The sequence below is a fragment of the Callospermophilus lateralis genome, chromosome 9 (genome assembly GCF_048772815.1).
Source record: "Callospermophilus lateralis isolate mCalLat2 chromosome 9, mCalLat2.hap1, whole genome shotgun sequence".
NCBI classification, from domain to species: Eukaryota; Metazoa; Chordata; class Mammalia; order Rodentia; family Sciuridae; genus Callospermophilus; species Callospermophilus lateralis.
Window position 1 is genome coordinate 33,543,336 of NC_135313.1, and position 17,005 is coordinate 33,560,340.

Genomic DNA, 17,005 nt, shown 5'->3' on the forward strand with positions numbered 1-17,005 from the left:
TCCAGAGTTTTCCAGGAGTCAACTCCTATGGAACATCCCTTTTTTGAAAATTTTTACCATATACTCTAGGATGGGTAAATTTATTCTGTTTGCCACCCATTTCCTTCCCCTAAAAGACAATCACATACACAAGAAGGGAAAGGGGCAAGGAGTGAGCAATCACTTTGTCTATCTCCAGCCACTCCCCTCACAGAGGTATTTCAGGCACCTCTTAGCATTGGTGGGACTGTATAAACCCCAGTGTCAGGACTACTCTGAGGAGGGCCACCCTAAGCCAGGGACCCATGGAACAGGACTCCATATTCACCATGGCCCTGGATCCTGCTGGAACTCTCCCATGGCCCATCTTGTTCACTCACTCTCACACAACATCTCCAGCCCTCTGCCTAGTACCTTGGAGTTGTGGTTTCATCTCATATAATTGAGACTATTCTGGCAACTCTGGGAGGTGATCAGGCTCCCCTTCTGCCACTTAGGGGCAGGTTTACTTCTGAAACCATAATTCCTACCTGTCCAACAGGTAGTGCTCCCTGCATTGGTTCCTGGGCCCCACACCAGGTTCCTTTGTGCTCCTGGGGTCCTTGCCTCAACATGCCCCTATGGATCTATTGCTGGCATGGGGTGAGGTCAGCTCTCTCAGTATCTCAGGACTTGCACCCAACATCAAGAGAGGAAAAATCACCATCTCCAAATCCTGACACAAGTCCCCAAGAATGGTGCAGGATTCTTGTACAGAAAGATGGGACACTCAGGGTCTCAGCCAGAAAGCAGTGTTTACTAGCGCCGGCAGTGGCCCAGTAGATTTACATCCAAAAGCTAAGCCCCAGGCACAGTGGAGCATTGCCATATGTGTCCTGTTAGTTTCCCCTTTTCATGTTAGGCCCTTTGTCTCCCCATGTGTTTGCATATATTCTGATTGGGTGTTCTATACCATGGAGTTGGCAGCAGAACTGTGCATGCCCAACACAGGCATGGACTGTGCCACATCACTTTCCCTTTATTCTGGGAGAGCTCTTACCACTTGGACCTCTCCCTGGCACTTATAATCTCATCCCTAAACCTATTTATCCTCCAGACTTTCCTATCTCAATAAATGGCACCACTATCTATGCAATCACTGTAGCCAGAAACCTCAGAATAGTCATGCCTCCTCCTTTTCCTCGCCCAAACATCCTGCCAATCACCAGTTCCTAATGTGTCATCTTCTGACCATCCCCACAGCTGCCCTTCAGCTGGGGCCACCCTGGGTCTCATCTATACCTCTACCACAGCCTTCTGCCTGGTGTCCTGCCATGTGTTTTGATCCGTCCAACTCTTTCTCTAAGTTGCAGTCAGATTAATCTTTCTGATATTCAGATTGAGTGAGTTCCCTTCTCTGATTAAAACTGTTCCCCGACTCATTGGAGTAGAAGAGTAACACTTGATATTAACTCACACTCCACCCGTGAGTCTCAACACAAGATTCACTGAGCTGTCATTGAATTTACTGTTTTTCCATTAGTCTCTAGGCTCTATTGAACCCAGAAACTGAGGCACATGAGGACATTTCTACACCTACCCAAAGCACCTGGCATGCAAGAGACAAAAAATGTGCAGTTTAATGGGTGGATTCATTTATAACAAGGCTTTGTAAACTGGGTAGTGACCTAGAAGGTGATCATGAAATCAATGTAGTAAATTAGAATCAACTTTCATCTAGAAAAGAAAAACAAATAGAAAAGTAAACAATAGAGGTATTATTATTTCATTAAACTTTTTATGATTAAAATGTATAACATTATAATAAGTTGCAATAAAATCAAAATGAACAAGTACTTTTTTCCTATGGTGAGAAAAGCAGTTTTATTTAGGGAAAAAAAAAATCTGAAACCATTGGTAATTGAAAGATCCCTGCCCAGAGGACGTTGAACATAACAGATTTCAAAGACTTACATTTAAGGAATAAAGTACCTACTTTGGAGTTCTAGGTTTCTGTAAGAAAATGGCAGAGGAATTTAAAAATCCAGTTCAGATTCTGCCCCATGATGGCCAGAGGCCAGTTAAGGCTAGGAATACTGTTTAATTCTATTTGCTCTGAAAAATGTATCTTAAGCTTATTTTGTCTCATGGCTGAGGTCTAAAATGGAAACCTTGCCATTAAGGCCAAGCACTGATTTGGGTCTTGGAGAATTTCACTGGTTGTTTCTACAATCTTCTCTCTGTAAGAGCAGAGGGCCCAAGCCAATGAAATCCTGCCATTCTGTTTCCATAGCAATAAAAGAAACAAACCTTCACCAGCCATCTCCTAAGAGCAAACCTCACCAGTCAGGCCCGAGTCAAAGGATCAGAACGAAGAGGGTTACTTTCTCTTCTAGTTTGACTTCCATTGCAATAGTGAGAGATTGAACAGGACTGTCTCTAGAAGGAAAGTTGACATTCATGCTACTTCAGCCTTTGTGATTGGATTATCTGGAAGTCTGCCTCTGCAAACTGTGGATTTCTGCTTTGACATTTCAACCACTTGGAATAAGCACTGAAGTCTTGAGTTCTTGGACCCTCTGGATCTGACCTACAATTAACTCTGATTTTCAGGGACTGAGGAATAGTTTCACTATAACATTGGGTTTTTTTTAAGACTCTTGACCTTGGAAGGAACCATTGGGAAAAACAAATCTTCAAGCAGTCCAAGGTAAGCTCTTTGGAAAAGATGGTTTGTGTGATTTTTCCCCCGCTTGCTGGTTGTTTAACTATCGATCTCTCTCAAAGCTCTGTTTGCTCACTGGTGACTATGGCATTTCTAGCTGGCACATTTAGCATTCTGGGCCTCAGGGAATTCATCAGAGAGAAATGTGGAAAAGGTAAAGAGGGGAAAAAGAATCCTTACACACACACACACACACACACACACACACACACTCTTATCTCAGAAACAAACATTATAACACCAAGTCACTACAAGTGAGAGCCATCTGTGCCGATATGGCAATACCTACCAGGTCTCTTGTTACATAAAAAGAGCAGGTGTAGCAATAGTGTAAACAATTCAGACACACACACACACACACACACACACACACACACACACATTCAGAGCATTTCTGGAAGGATACCCTTCTTAAAAAAAAAAAAAAAAGACTGTTAACAGAGCTTCCCCCTTGGGAAGGTATTGGAAGTCAAAGCTTATGCTCAGTTGGAGGCACAGTTGGACATTGCCATGCTGATCATGGCTATTGCACAAGGCCCTCAAATGTCCCCCTTACCACCTTGCTTGTCTCAACTCCACCCCTACCCCCCAACACAGACCACCCTGTGGTTCAGCAATTGGCTTGAGGTAGGAGGGTGTGGGCTCCTCCAGGACCACGTCACAGCACTACAGTCCGTGTTCATTGCATTTGTTCAATAGCTTTGTCTTACAGGTTGTTAAATGTTTGGGTGTTCAGAGACAGAGGACTCTACTTTTTAATAGCAAATTAATAAACACCAAGGCATTGTTTATAATGAGGTTAAAAAAGAAAACAAACATTCATCAATAGAAAACTAGTTAAAAATATAAATCAGTATATTCATAGAATAGAAATATATAGTCATGATGATATAGAAACAAATCTCTTTTTTTTTTTAATATTTGCGGGGGGACAGTACTGGAGATTTTACGCAGGGGCAATTTACCACTGAGCAACGACACTAGTCCTTTTTATTTTGAGACAGGGTCTCAGTAAATTGCTGAGGCTGACCTTGAACTTGCAATCCTCCTGCTTCAGTCTCCCAAACCACTGGGATTACAGATGTGCACCTGACTCAGATGTGTTTTTAATTATTTGCTTTAAATTAGTTGTGAAATAATCTGATGTTGGAGGAGTGGGGTGGGTATAGATAAATGAGATTAGATATAAGTTGCTAATCGTTAAAACCACGGGATGGGCAAGTTCATTATATTTTCTGTACTTCTACATACTTAAAAAAAAAATTTCCAGGCTGTGGTTGTGGCTCAGTGGTAGAGCACTTGTCTAGCATGTGTGAGGCACTGGGTTCAATTCTCAGCACCACATATAAATAAATTAATAAATAAAGTAAAGATCCATCAACAATTAAAAAAAATTTCCCTTGTAAAAACTTAGGTTTGAAAAATACTGATATAGATCTATGGTTACTGACATAAAAGAAGCTTGTGGTATTGTAAAAAAACAAACAAACAGTATAGTCAGAATATAAGTATAGTTTGTTTCCAGTTATAGAATATTATATAGAATTCTGGAAAGCATTAACAAAAAATTTTTTTTGTTTTCTTTTTTTTTTGGAGTATCAAGGATTGAATTCAGGGGCACTCAAGCACTGAGCCACAATCCCAGCTCTATTTTGTATTTTATTTAGAGACTCAGTCTCACTTAATTGCTTTGCACCTCACTTTTGCTGAAGCTGGCTTTGAACTCACCATCCTCCTGCCTCAGCATCCTAGCTGCTGGGATTACAGGCATGCTTCACCATGCCCAACAACCAAAATGTTTTCAGTGGTCATCTCTAGGTATTAGTATTTGGGATATTTTTCACTGCCTTAGGCTTCTCCATTATGACTTTCTTTACAATAAGTCTATCACACACACACATGCAAATAAGAATATTCTTAAAAATGTAGAAATAAGTTTTTATATGCAAAATGCCCCTGTGGGGTTCATGACATTCCTAACTTCTGTCATTGGTTCTTGTGTGCAAGGCAGTGTGCCAAGAGCTCTCTCAACATGGTCTCATTGTGTGGCAGTGAATGAGGCATGAATTCCCATGATTCCCATTTTGTAGATAAGGAAACTGAGACTCAGTATAGTAAGTTTCTTGCTGTCCCACTCCTAGGCAGGGAGCCTGTATGCAAAGTCAAGCCCCTCTAATTTCAATGTCCAGGCAGAATTTCAGTAAAGACTTTTATGTTTAGAGGGGTGCTAATACTGACATTCTAGGTCAATTTTAATTTTTTTTAAAATATATTTTTTCTAACATTTGCTCAAATAGGTGCATACTTTCACATAATTGTATTGCATATGTATCATTTTCTCTTTTTCTCAAATGCACTTCATGTTTCCACAGGTTTTATTTGTTTTGTCTTGAGGTTTTTTTTTGTTGTTGTTGTTTTGTTTTGTGGTGCTGGGCTAGAATTCAGGGTATCATACATGCTAGACAAGTGGTCTACCACTGACTCCCACCTCTCCACAGATTTTATTTATTTATTTAATTTATTTATTTTAAAGAGAGAGAGAGAGAGAGAGAGAGAGAGAGAGAGAGAGAGAGAGAGAGAGAGAATTTTTTAATGTTTATTTTTAAGTTTCCGGCGGACACAACATCTTTGTATGTGGTGCCGAGGATTGAACCCGGGCCCCACGCATGCCAGGCGAGCACACTACCGCTTGAGCCACATCCCCAGCCCTCCACAGATTTTAAATAATTGTTTAACATTTATCTAAAACTCCACACATCCAATTGACCTATGCATCCTGGGTTTTGAAGCCTAGTATTTAATATTATCTATAATACTGTAATGATGATTATAACATTCTGGCAGTTCCATCTGTGGATTCTTTTCTTCCTGTTGAGCTGGTGCCTATGGTTGCAATGACCCAAGTTACTACTCAGGTAAAATATATTCATCTAACACAATTCACATTGCCGGCCTCAGTGGGCAGCAGAGAGCAAGCCACGGTGGAGGCCTGGCCTTCAAGAACTACAAGTCCAGTTGGGCAGGCATGGAAGAGGGAAGGAAGCTGCTAGGAGCTGGCCTGCCTGGCCTTTCACTTCCTGTCCCGGGGATTCCTGCTAAACCCCCTAGGTTCAGGGTCAGAACCTTTCATTATTGTGTCTAAGCAGAAGTAAAGCTGCTTTCTTGCTACTGCAGCAACCTCCTTCCCAACGCTCACCTGCATCCTAGCCCCTGTGGCCTCCTCTTCTCACCATGGTTCTCAACCACATTGTCCCCGACCTTGTCTGCTTGACTTTCACTGACATGTGATATCTCCTGACAGGGCCCCCAGGCACAGTGAAGAATGGATATCTATACATGGCAGCTATGCATCTTCAGGCCTGGCCTCCTTTTTAGCCTTGGCTTCTACTCCATGTAGGCCCCTGGTCCTAGGCCCCTGGCCCACCACCTCCACTTGCCCTCACTGCCTGTCTTCCAAGGCCAGGTCCCACTTCTGCACCCAGCCAGCTCAGATCACTGTGCTGACTCTCCACTGACTGCAGACTCCCCGAGGACAAGGCCCAGGTCTTCCTATCCCTCAGTGTTTAACAGAGTGCTCACAGCACTGGCCTGTAAGTATTTATGCTGTTAAATCAGCATTTACAAGTGGGCGAGTGGTCCCCTCCCATCTTTGTTTCTCAGTGTCCACATCTGTAAAGAGACCTAATCTTCAAGTCCCCTATAGCTCTAAAAGTCCTTAGACCAAGTGCCTGAGTTTCTCATGCACCAGTCATGTTAAATAAAAAGATTTATTTCTTTCATTTTTCAACTTACACAAATTTATTCCACTGTAGTGTTGAAATCAGCCTTTGTCTTAGAAATTGAAGTTTTAAATCTACTAGCATTTTAAAAGTTCTATTGGGTTATCGGTTTTCATAACATTTTGGTATTTGTTTCATTTTTAATGAAATAATCTGCCGATGTCACTTAAAAATCAAATAATGTTAAAAATACATTAAGGAAAAGTACAGTCTCTGTCTCACCCTTAACCCCTGCCAGTTGTATTCCTCAGAATGCTCCTGGGAGGCAATTATTTTCAACTCTTTTAGCTATTTCTTTTGGAATTTAACCTCATGCTTCTAAACAATTTTGCCTTTTTGGTGCTGGTGCTGTTGTGATGCTGGGGATGGAACTCAGAGCCTCATGCATGCTGGGCTAAGGCTCTACCACTGAGTCACACTCTCAGCCCACTTTGTTAATTTTTCAATTTTACACCTTCTCTATTAATTCCTGGAACAGTAAACAAGGATTTAGCTGCTACACATTCTCCTTCTATTTCCCTCCCCCATTCTTCCAGTGAAATCACAATTCACTTTTTAATATTAAGTGTCTACATTCATACATATGAATGTGTACCTTGCTACTTTCTTATACAATATTTTTTAACCAAACATGTGCTGATCCCTTTTGCAATTTTGTCTCCTTTCCCATATTCTTGTGCTCACAGAATTAAAACTCTCTTAATTCTTAATTATTTGAGCAGGGTTCTGCAAAATAATGAAAATAAATAAGAGTGGTTAAGGCTTCATGCTTATCTGAGAGTTGTCTTGAATGCAGCCCTTCATCAAAGGGAGTTTGTCTTTATGGAGACAGGAAGTGGAGTTTTCAATCTAATTTAGGCAGGTGACCAGGTGAGATTGCATAGTAGCTTGATTGACAGCTAATTTTCCAGAAAATTCTATGCAGGTCCTGCTGTGCGAATTTCTCCTCACATCAGTGAGAGTCAGAGTGGCCTGAGGGACGAGCAGGAGCTTAGTAATCAGGGAGACTTCTGTTTGTTCCCAACTCTGCAACTTGCTATCTCTCTGACCTCTCTGAATATCCTCATCTGTAAACATGAGATAGCAAAATTGAATACTTATTGTGTACTTGCATCACAGTAAGAACTCAGTTCTGGAAAATTTTAAATTGCTTTCAAGTCAAGTCTATTGGGTAGCAAGAAGGGAGGTGTTATTCTATCCTCAAGACCTGACACCGGATCAGCAGCTTCTGAAGTCATCTACCATTGTTCTTTGGGTCCTTCCCAGTTTGTCCCTAGTTTTGCTTTGATTCTAGGTGATGATGTAACTTTCTGCTGTTGTTTTCTCATTTCAGCAAAAACCTTCTAAAAGATCTAGCAGCCAAGACTGCTCCTGACCTGGGGACATGTACCACAACCCTCTCATCTACTGTACCTGCTGGGACCCCTGGAACTTGGGACCACGGAAGCTAATCAAGACCCTTCAGCCACCAAACAAGGCCCCTACCAGGAAGTCCAAGTAAGGATTAACTGGGATGGGTCGGGGCAGAGGGCTTGGGTTTCATTTGCAGCCTTCTTCTTGTCACAAGTTTTCAAAAATAGTAAGCTTGGCTGCAAAATCCCAAATGGGCCAGAAAGCCTAGCTTCACACAGCCTTCTGTGCCAGCCTGGCGGGGGCTACACGCTGATCTCATCAGTCCTGCCTGAGGCTCAGTGTTGTTTTAAATGAGGACATCTCAGCGTTGGTGGGACAGGGAAAATGCAGCTTTCCACTGAGAATCTTTGGTGGCAGCTGTCTCCTCCCTCTAGGACAAGAGCTTTGGGGGATGAGCTGGGCTGCTACCTTGGGGACTCCCCAGAACAATGGACAAGTGCCAGGGCCTTGGGTCTGAGGTCTTAAAGGCCTCAGATCTTCAAGATAGCAGTTGTCAAGCCATATATTTCAATTTTGGGTCCTGGGAGTATGTACTTAATGGAGAGTATTGAAACGGGTTTTTGAATTTCCGTTGTTCTCTTTTTGAGTTACTTATTTTTCACTTTTAGGTTAACTCCTCTTCTACCGGCTACAAAAGAACAGAATTACCTCCAATCCCAACCATCAACAAAACCTGTTGATGTCCCAAAGTACGTATTTCTGGATCTGGGAGGCAGGAATGGTTTGGGGCATGTGAATGAATTAATTCCCAACATGCCCGGTCCTGCCTGACTAGAACTAATCTGCTTCCAAGGACATCAGAGAATTGTCAGAATCCATTTGAATTTCCCTTAAAACTTCAGGCCCTGTGGGCAAATCTTATAGTCCTTCGTATCCATAACTCCTGAAGTCACTACAAGTGAGCTCTCAGCAGGGAAGCCCTCCTTAGCTCTTTCCTGCCTTACAAAGGACCATGCTTTTCACAGTTCTGGAAACTTGGTGAGCCGTTTGGGGTACAGGGGACACAGCCATGAACACAATGTGTCCCCTCCCTTGACCTTCCCGATTTCACTGGGCCCAACTGGAAAATTCAAGATAGTCTCTCCAACTCAAGGTCAGTTGATTAGCAGCCTAATTTCATCAGCAACCCTAACTCCTCCTGGCAACTACACAACATATTTATAGTTTCCAGGGATTAGAAGGTGGACATCTCTGGAAGGCAGCCGTGGGGGATGAGCATTGTCTGTCTACCACATCATCTCCTTCTGGTCCCTGAGCTCATCTCCACCACTTCCCCCTCCACTCATCCATCCTGACCTCTTTGCTTTCTTGGAAGAGGACAGACACACAAGCAAGTGCCCACACAGGGCCTCTGTCTTGCTGTTCCATCTGCCAGACATCAGTGTGGCTGCAGCCATCCCCTTAACTCAGGGACTTGACCTGACCTCCCTGTGGACAACAACGGCACCCTCACACCCCTACCCCCTTGGCCTGCATTGTCTCACACATGAACTTTTGGAGAACACCACATCTAAACCATCAAACCCAGCCACCCTAGGAGTCCCCTAAAATTGAGATGACCAGAGCTCCAAGAAGAAGGGTCAGATGATAATGTATCAGATGCAGCTCCTAAACTTTGGGCTTGCTTTTGCCCTGGTTGTTTTCTGAGCACTCCTTTCTCTTGCAGAGTGAAAACCAACGTAGGAAGGCAAGAGGAGGGTTGTAAATCACCTTATGTGAGTACCAACCGGACAGGGTCACAGGACATTGATCCAGCAGTTGCCCAGTAGGCCCAGGTCTCTTACACATGCTGTCTTCCTGAATCTTTGCATGCTCCTTAGAGGAGGTGCTGTTATCATTGCACAGCATGTGTCTGGTCAATGGCGGAACCACGACTTAGCCTATCAGGTATTTGCTTGCCACTCTATGCTCATGCAGGGCAAGAGTCCCAGGGAAAACCGACAGTGACAGCTAGTCCAGGCCAGGGTGTAGCTCATGCCCAGGTGCAGGAAGCCTCTGCAGGTGCACAGGAAGCCACAAATCCCATGGCAGGGGCTGTCAGGACACCTGAAGGGACCAGCAGTGAATGCTGGGGAAAGAGATGGAGAGCAAACCCAAAAGGCTCTTGACACCTGCCTTGGAGTGTGGGCCTGATCCCTGCTCTGCACAGGAGTGTTTATGGGTCTGACACAAGCACAGAACCAGGTAAGAATTACATTTTAGGAGTGGGGTTGTGGCTCAGTGGTAGAGCACTTGCCTAGCATGTGTGAGGTTCTGAGTTTGATCCCTGGCACCAAAATAAATAAATAAATAAATAAACAAACAAACGAACAAATAAAATAAATGTATTGTGTCCATCTACAACTAAAAAAAAAAAAAAAAAAGAATTACATTTTAGAAAATGTGCCCTCTGATGGGATATTATGGGAACCTTTTCCTATTTTTTGCTTTGCTTCCCTCCCACCACCATACCCCACAAGAACCATGCACTCCTTAATGACCAGGAAGTAAAACACACAAAAACATAATTGCCTCTCCAGGAGGAGAGGATGATGAACTTAGGGAAGTGATTCTGAAGGCAGAGAGGCCAGCTGGGAGGGTGTCATTAGAAACCAGAGCAAGATGCCTACAGCCTTGGGTGATGTCCAGGTGGGTGTAAAAGAGAGGGCCAGGTGGAGATGCTCTAGGAGATAATGACGAGTGGCCTCAAGGTCATTTGGCAGCTCCAGAAGCAAGGATCTCATTCTGGTCCACACCAGCTGGTAGCCCTGCCAGGAATCTGACTTGGCATCTCGTATGGCAAGGAGATATGACATTTTCGTTTTGTTTTTTTTGCAACCATGCTAGTCATTTCTTTTTGTTGTTGTACTTTTCCTCACAAAAGCTCTTTGAGAGAGAATTATTACCCCATTTTTCAGATGAGAAAACTGAGACACAGAGATGTTAAATAACTAGAGATTGGTGGCAGGTCTGTTCAATTCCAAAACCTGAGCAGTTTCCACAATGGCTCCATCCAGCATGGAGGATGCAGTGGAGGAGCAGTTGAGCATTGGGATTGGATCTCACAGATCTGAGGGTGAATGGTAACTGGGGGAGGGTGCAGAAGGTACTTGGGTCCTGGAATCTCATCTCATGACTCTATTTTTCAGATGATAAGACAATGGTAGACTTGGAAGACTCTCAGGGCTCCAAGTCTACAATTTTACTTTATCTTCTCCATTGGCACTCAGGAAGTGATCCATGTGTCACCTGGCTATCAACTTGCCCGGAATCGGGAACAGATTTCTGTCACCTTGGGGGATGAAATGTTTGGTAGGAAAAAGCAGTTGGAATCTGAGATGATGGACAAATTCAACATGTCCAGGTAATGTCTTAGGACCAGCATGCAGCTCCTCTCAGCTATCCCCACCTGGCCTCAAGGACAAGCCTCTGACATCCTTGCCTGGGCCACTGGGCCACCTCTCTCCTGCCCCCTGTTTCCCAATGCTGCTTCTCTCCACACCCATCTTGCTCTGTTCTGATCCCATCCATGAGTGAATCCAGAGGATGAAGATGGAATTAGTGTGATTCATACTGAGGAGAGTGATTGTTCCCGTGGGTGAGAAACAGGTGAAATATTCATGAATGAGTCTAGATTTAGAGTATGTAAATTAGGAGTAAAGTCAGTTTTTGGAAGACTCAAGTATGCACTTCTTCTTTCACTATAAATAGTCTAAAAATACCACTCAATTCATGCCTCTGGGAAATACAGAGTGGAAAGTTCCCAGCGCCATTCCATTGAGCACGGTCATCTTCTGTCACTGAAGCCCACCCTCTCTCTCGCTAGCCTCCAATGCCATACGAAGCATAATCCCACACCTTTTAATTCTCCCTCCTCAATTTCTCACTCCTATCTTCCTTCCTCACTACCCCGAGTTCAGGCATCCTTACTTCTTACCAGCTCTACTCTGAGTGTCTTTTCCTTTAGGCTTTAGTCTTTTGTCAGAATTATTTTTCTAGACAGAAATCTAAAAGACCAATAACAGAAAACAATAACAGAAAGCATACACGCCTTCGCAATCACTTACCCATCTGTCAGTGTGTAGAAAGGACACAGCCAAACCATTAGAGGGGTTAGAAGAGATTCAGTTGAGGGTCAAACTGTACTTTGGAGTTGTCCGGAGTCCTCTGACCTGGCCCAGAAGCCAGACCAAGTCCTTGTCTTCCCGTCCAGTGGGATTATTCCATCTCTGTCCTCTTTTCTCTGATCATCCTCAACCCTTAGCAGGAAGAGAATGGGTCATGTACATGTACTTGCCAGTCACACTAATACCCACAGCTACTTTGTGGCCTCCTAAGAAGTTTGCCACCAGTTGTGGCATAATAAAACATAATAGCCCATGCTTGTCTCATTCCCTGATAAAGCTGTCTGCACATTCCTTATACTGAAGCTCATGTTCAAAAGACAAGGGTTCTGTATTGTTCGACTTTCTCAGGTCCTGTTACCCTCCCCCCAGATACTGTCTTGTTTTCTTACCTCACATGCTTTCATGCCCAGTTAGACATAGAGGAGTGTTTGGCCAAGTGAACTCCCTTCAGTTTCACTGCACATAGCATTACTTGCTACCCTGTTTACTCTGGCTCAACCAGATAGAACTGAGTAATTTATACATATCATGGCAGCCTCAGGCCCACAAACACAGTAAATAATTATCTGTTCTGAAAGTCACTCTCTTAACTCCTCTCTTAGTCCTATTTCTGGCCCATTTCTTGTGTATGAATCACTGTCTGCATGAATCCTACTCCCACTTTCTCATTTCCTAATCCTCTGAACTTAACCCTGCTGCATTTCAACTATCATGATCAAGTCAAGGTCAAACCCTAATCAATGTCAGACATATTCCTATTTCTCTTTACTCAATAGGGTACCAAACCACCCTGCTCCCTTCTGGCCAGGTCACCCAAAAGGCTAGATCTGAGGTTCAACCACTCAACTGCAACCAACTTTCTCCAAGAAAACCCCTCCATCCTGTCATGCCTACCTCATAATGGTGGAGCTAGTACAGAAATGACCTGGTTCTAATCGTCCCAGGGGCCTGACTGGCCTGCAATGAATTATAAGTTCTCTAGATGATAGAAGAATTACTTCTCCCACAGGACCAATATAATTAGTGACCTTGAAGAGCAGATCTCAGAGTTGACAGCATTAATAGAACAGATAAACAGAGACCACCAGGCTGACCAGAAATTGGTGAGTGATCCTTGCACTAGCAACATCTTTCTGGGTGGGATAAGACTAATATTTTCAGATCACAAATGTGCCAGGCAAGACACCAAGCACTTTATTCCCATGAACCATGTTATCTAGATGATAGAACTCTGAAGATAGGACCATGAAACTGATAGTGTCTCTCTGACTCCATCTTCATCCATAACAACAAGCACTCACGGTTTAACTTGTTCATTTCTGGGAGTTCTCCAGGTTTCTTCCAGGTATGCAGTGAACCTCCTCTCCATACTAGGGGACACTGGTCACTCCTCATCTGGCCTTTGTGGTGAGATCAGCTTCAGAGGTTGCCAGGATCTTACCGTTTTCACCCACATGGAGGAAACTTCCAGTGTTGCTCAAATCTTCCTGGAGGCCTCCAGTGCCCACTCTGTTGCTGTTAAACTGTTAAAGGTCACTCTTCAGAATCATTTCCATATGAAATCATTTTTATATGCTTCCTGAGATCTGCATAAGTGATACTTCTTTAGATTTTATTACCCATTACATCCTGGTCTCTTTTTCCCCACCTCAAGCAGATATGCCTGTTGGTCTGGGCTAGAATAATAGAATAGAACTATGCTCAAAAATATCATCCCCAGTGTAATTGACACAAATTTGTGAGATTCTACACCCCCAGCAGGCAACCTTTCACTCTCTGGTACATCCTAGGTATGTCCAAATCCTACAGGAACCCAGCTTATGACCCAGGCTGAGATCTCCTCCACTACTGATTCATTATCTTATTTATCTGAAAACTCTGCCAGGTTGATGTGTCCTTCTACAGAAAGAATATTGAGGCTCAGGGAAGTTTTATCATTTGTATAAGGTCACAGCCCAACAGTAGTGTGTTGTTGGGTAAAATGCACATTGTGACTTATAAGCACAGGCCCTGCTGAGGACAAACATGCAGAGACTGTTTCCACAGAGGGACCTAGATTGTGATCTTGAAAATACCCTACTTTGGGGAATATCCTAATTTGTGATGTGATACTGTGGAGGAGACGTGCTGGCTGCCATCGTGCCTGTCACCCCTGGGGCCTGACCCCTTGGTTGTACCAGGCAGTCTCTGGCTCCTCACCTCTAGTCAAAGACATTAAAGCCTTATCTCAGCTGACTGTTGGGACACTGACCAGAAGATCTGGTGTGTTAGAAGGGAGTCACCTGAAAGTAAGCAAATCCTATCTGCTGGAACCCCACCATGCTATCCACAGGACGGGATAACACTAAGCCTTAAGTTCCTTAAAATCAGCATCTAAGTGTTAGTTCTGGGCCAAGTCCTTTGCTCAGGAAAGGATCTCTCAATTGAGTTATTTATCCAGAAACCCAAAGGCTAGTCTTACAAAGAAATGACAGTCCAGCAGAAGAGACCAGACCAATCCACAAAAATCAATTAATCAAAGAGATGGCCTCCATGCACCAACATTATGCACTGATTAAGTACAAAACAACAAAGAGTAAGGCAAGAATCGTTTCATTCCCTTGATAATAGCATGTTCTCTGATATTGCAAAACACAAATAGGGGAAGTGAGGGGTGGGAGGCATCCCCTGTGATTTGGAAGACTTTTCAGAAGAAGCAAATCAGAGTGGGGCCTAGGTTTTCAACACAGTGTTGTTTAATGATGACTTCATTTTCAGCTTTTTAATGAAATGGAACTCCAGTGTGCTGAGATGAAACAGAACTTTGAAAACAAGAACAGGTATGCTTTCTAGCATGATCCCTGTGTGCTAAAGGCCTTAAGGCTTCTGCACCGTCTACAGAATTTCAATTCTCTGGGACTTGAGATGGTGCAAAGTGGAATCAGAGATTGGGGTTCAGTGAGATGAGTAAAGCATGAGTCACTGGACAGCAGGATGGCCTAATTTGAGAGCACAAATGAAGCACAGAAGAGCTATTCCTGCTATTGTATTTTGTCATCCATTTTTTCACTTTGATTATAAATTTTTTTGTTTGTTTGTTGTTGACAGGAGCCATTTTTGTTCTCTGAGACTTCAGAGAACCTTTGTGAACAATTTATTCTCAGCACATTCTTCTCCTTTTCCTCTTCCTTCTTTTTCTCCTTTTCTTATCTCTTCCTGGCTGCTAGGTTGAAACCTGGGGAAACTAGGAAGAAGGGAGAGAAGGAGAAATTGATTGAAAAATCAAGGGGAAATGAAAAGGAGGTGTGTTGTCTGTGGGAGTGAGGAGAATCTCAAAGTTCCCTTCTAGGCTACCTGCTGAGTCCCAAAGCAGCCTCAACAATCCTGGTGGAGAGAGCACTCCTAGTTGAGTCACACATAGCCTTTTGATTGTTAGCTACTTTTTAAGAGATGTTTTAGGTTTTTCACAAAATTGAGGTTAAAGTCCAAAATTCCCATGTACTGAGATGTCTAAATAGTATATTACAGTTTTGTTGTATATGCTTTTATTTTTACATTTTTAATTTTATTTATTTATTTATACTTTTACTCTATATATTTTCCTCTCACTTATTTGTTTCTTTGGAGTATCTTTCTGTCTTTTCTCTTGCTAACAGCCAACTTCATTTGATTCCTTCTTCACTCTTCCTATAATCTAATACCTCTACATTCTCACTTCCTACCTCATATACATCACATCCTATACCCGCTTCTCCCAATTCTCTCTTTGTCCACCATTAGAAACTTTTGTATTTATTGTAGCTGATAATAGCACACATCATTTCTGTTTATTAGAACAAAACTATAATCATTTAAATAGAAGCCATTTTATTTATGGCTGCAAATTGTTTGCATTGGTCTCTCCCTGAAAGGTGAGGTATTGGAAACCTGCAGGGACACTATAAGTCTATAGGGTATAAACTGTAATACTTTGGATCCACATTGCTAGAGTGGAAGACACACGAAAACATGAAAACGCAAGGGAAGAAAGTGCCCCAAACAAACCAAGATACTATAAAAATAGAATGCATTGACAGCAGTAAAATAAATATCAGAGAATGAATTCAGAATGTACATAGTTAAAATGATTTGCAAAGTAAAGAATTATATAAGCAAGCAAATACAAGAAACAAAAGATCTTTTGTTTCTTGTATTTGCTTGCTTAGATAAGAGAGCAAATATGGATAGCAAAAGATTACTTCAAGAAAGAGAGATTCTGAAAAAACAAACAAACAAAAATCCTTGAAATGAATTAAACAATAAACCAAATTAAAAATGCAATAGAAAGCACCACCAACAGACTAGATCACTTAGAACACAGAACCTCACTCAATGAAGACAAAATATATAATCCTAAAAATAAAGTTGACCACATAATGAAGATGGTAAGAAACCATGAGCAGAACCTCCAAGAATATTGAGATAACATGAAAAGACCAAATTTCAGATTTTCTGGGATAGAGGAAGGTACAGAGACACAAGCCAAAGGAATGTACAATTTTTTCAGTGAAATAATATCAGAACATTTCTCAACCCTGAAGAATGAATTGGAAAATCAAATACAAGAGTATTACAGGATATCAAATGTACAAAATTATAACAGATCTACACCGAGACACATTATAATGAAAATGCCTTTCATACAACATGAAGATAGAATTTTAAAGGTTTCAAGAGAAAAGTTTCAGATTACATATAGGGGAAAACCCATTTGGATCGCAGCAGATTTCTTAACCCAGATTCCCAAAGCTAGGAGGTCCTAGAATGACATATACCAAGCTCTAAAAGAAAATGGATACCAAGAATCTTATATCCAGCAAAATTAAACTTCAGATTTGCTGAAAAAATAAAAACCTCCCATTATAAACAAAAAATTAAAAGAATTTACGATAAGAAAGCCTGCACTATAGAACAATTCTCAACAAAATATTCCATGAGGAGGAATTGAAAAACAACAATGATAATCAGCAAAAGAAGGAATTACACTAAAGTCAAAGCTAATCTAA

General features: G+C 42.2%; 1 protein-coding gene across 3 annotated transcripts in view; it reads left to right on the forward strand.

The window, feature by feature from the left end:
• The first annotated feature begins 2,301 nt into the window (after positions 1–2,301).
• Flacc1 (flagellum associated containing coiled-coil domains 1) overlaps positions 2,302–17,005 on the forward strand; it is a 31,347-nt gene continuing 16,643 nt past the window's right edge. The window contains exons 1-7 of one of the 3 annotated variants that reach the window (XM_076866016.2): positions 2,302–2,668; positions 7,796–7,959; positions 8,484–8,564; positions 9,542–9,590; positions 11,085–11,218; positions 12,991–13,084; positions 14,739–14,800. In XM_076866016.2, coding sequence (XP_076722131.2) covers positions 7,847–7,959; positions 8,484–8,564; positions 9,542–9,590; positions 11,085–11,218; positions 12,991–13,084; positions 14,739–14,800 — 533 coding nt within the window. In that variant the 5' untranslated portion in view covers positions 2,302–2,668; positions 7,796–7,846. Of the gene's footprint in view, positions 2,669–6,216; positions 6,274–7,795; positions 7,960–8,483; positions 8,565–9,541; positions 9,591–11,084; positions 11,219–12,990; positions 13,085–14,738; positions 14,801–17,005 lie in introns of those variants that run through there. The other 2 variants (XM_076866017.2, XM_076866018.1) reach the window with 2 other exon arrangements.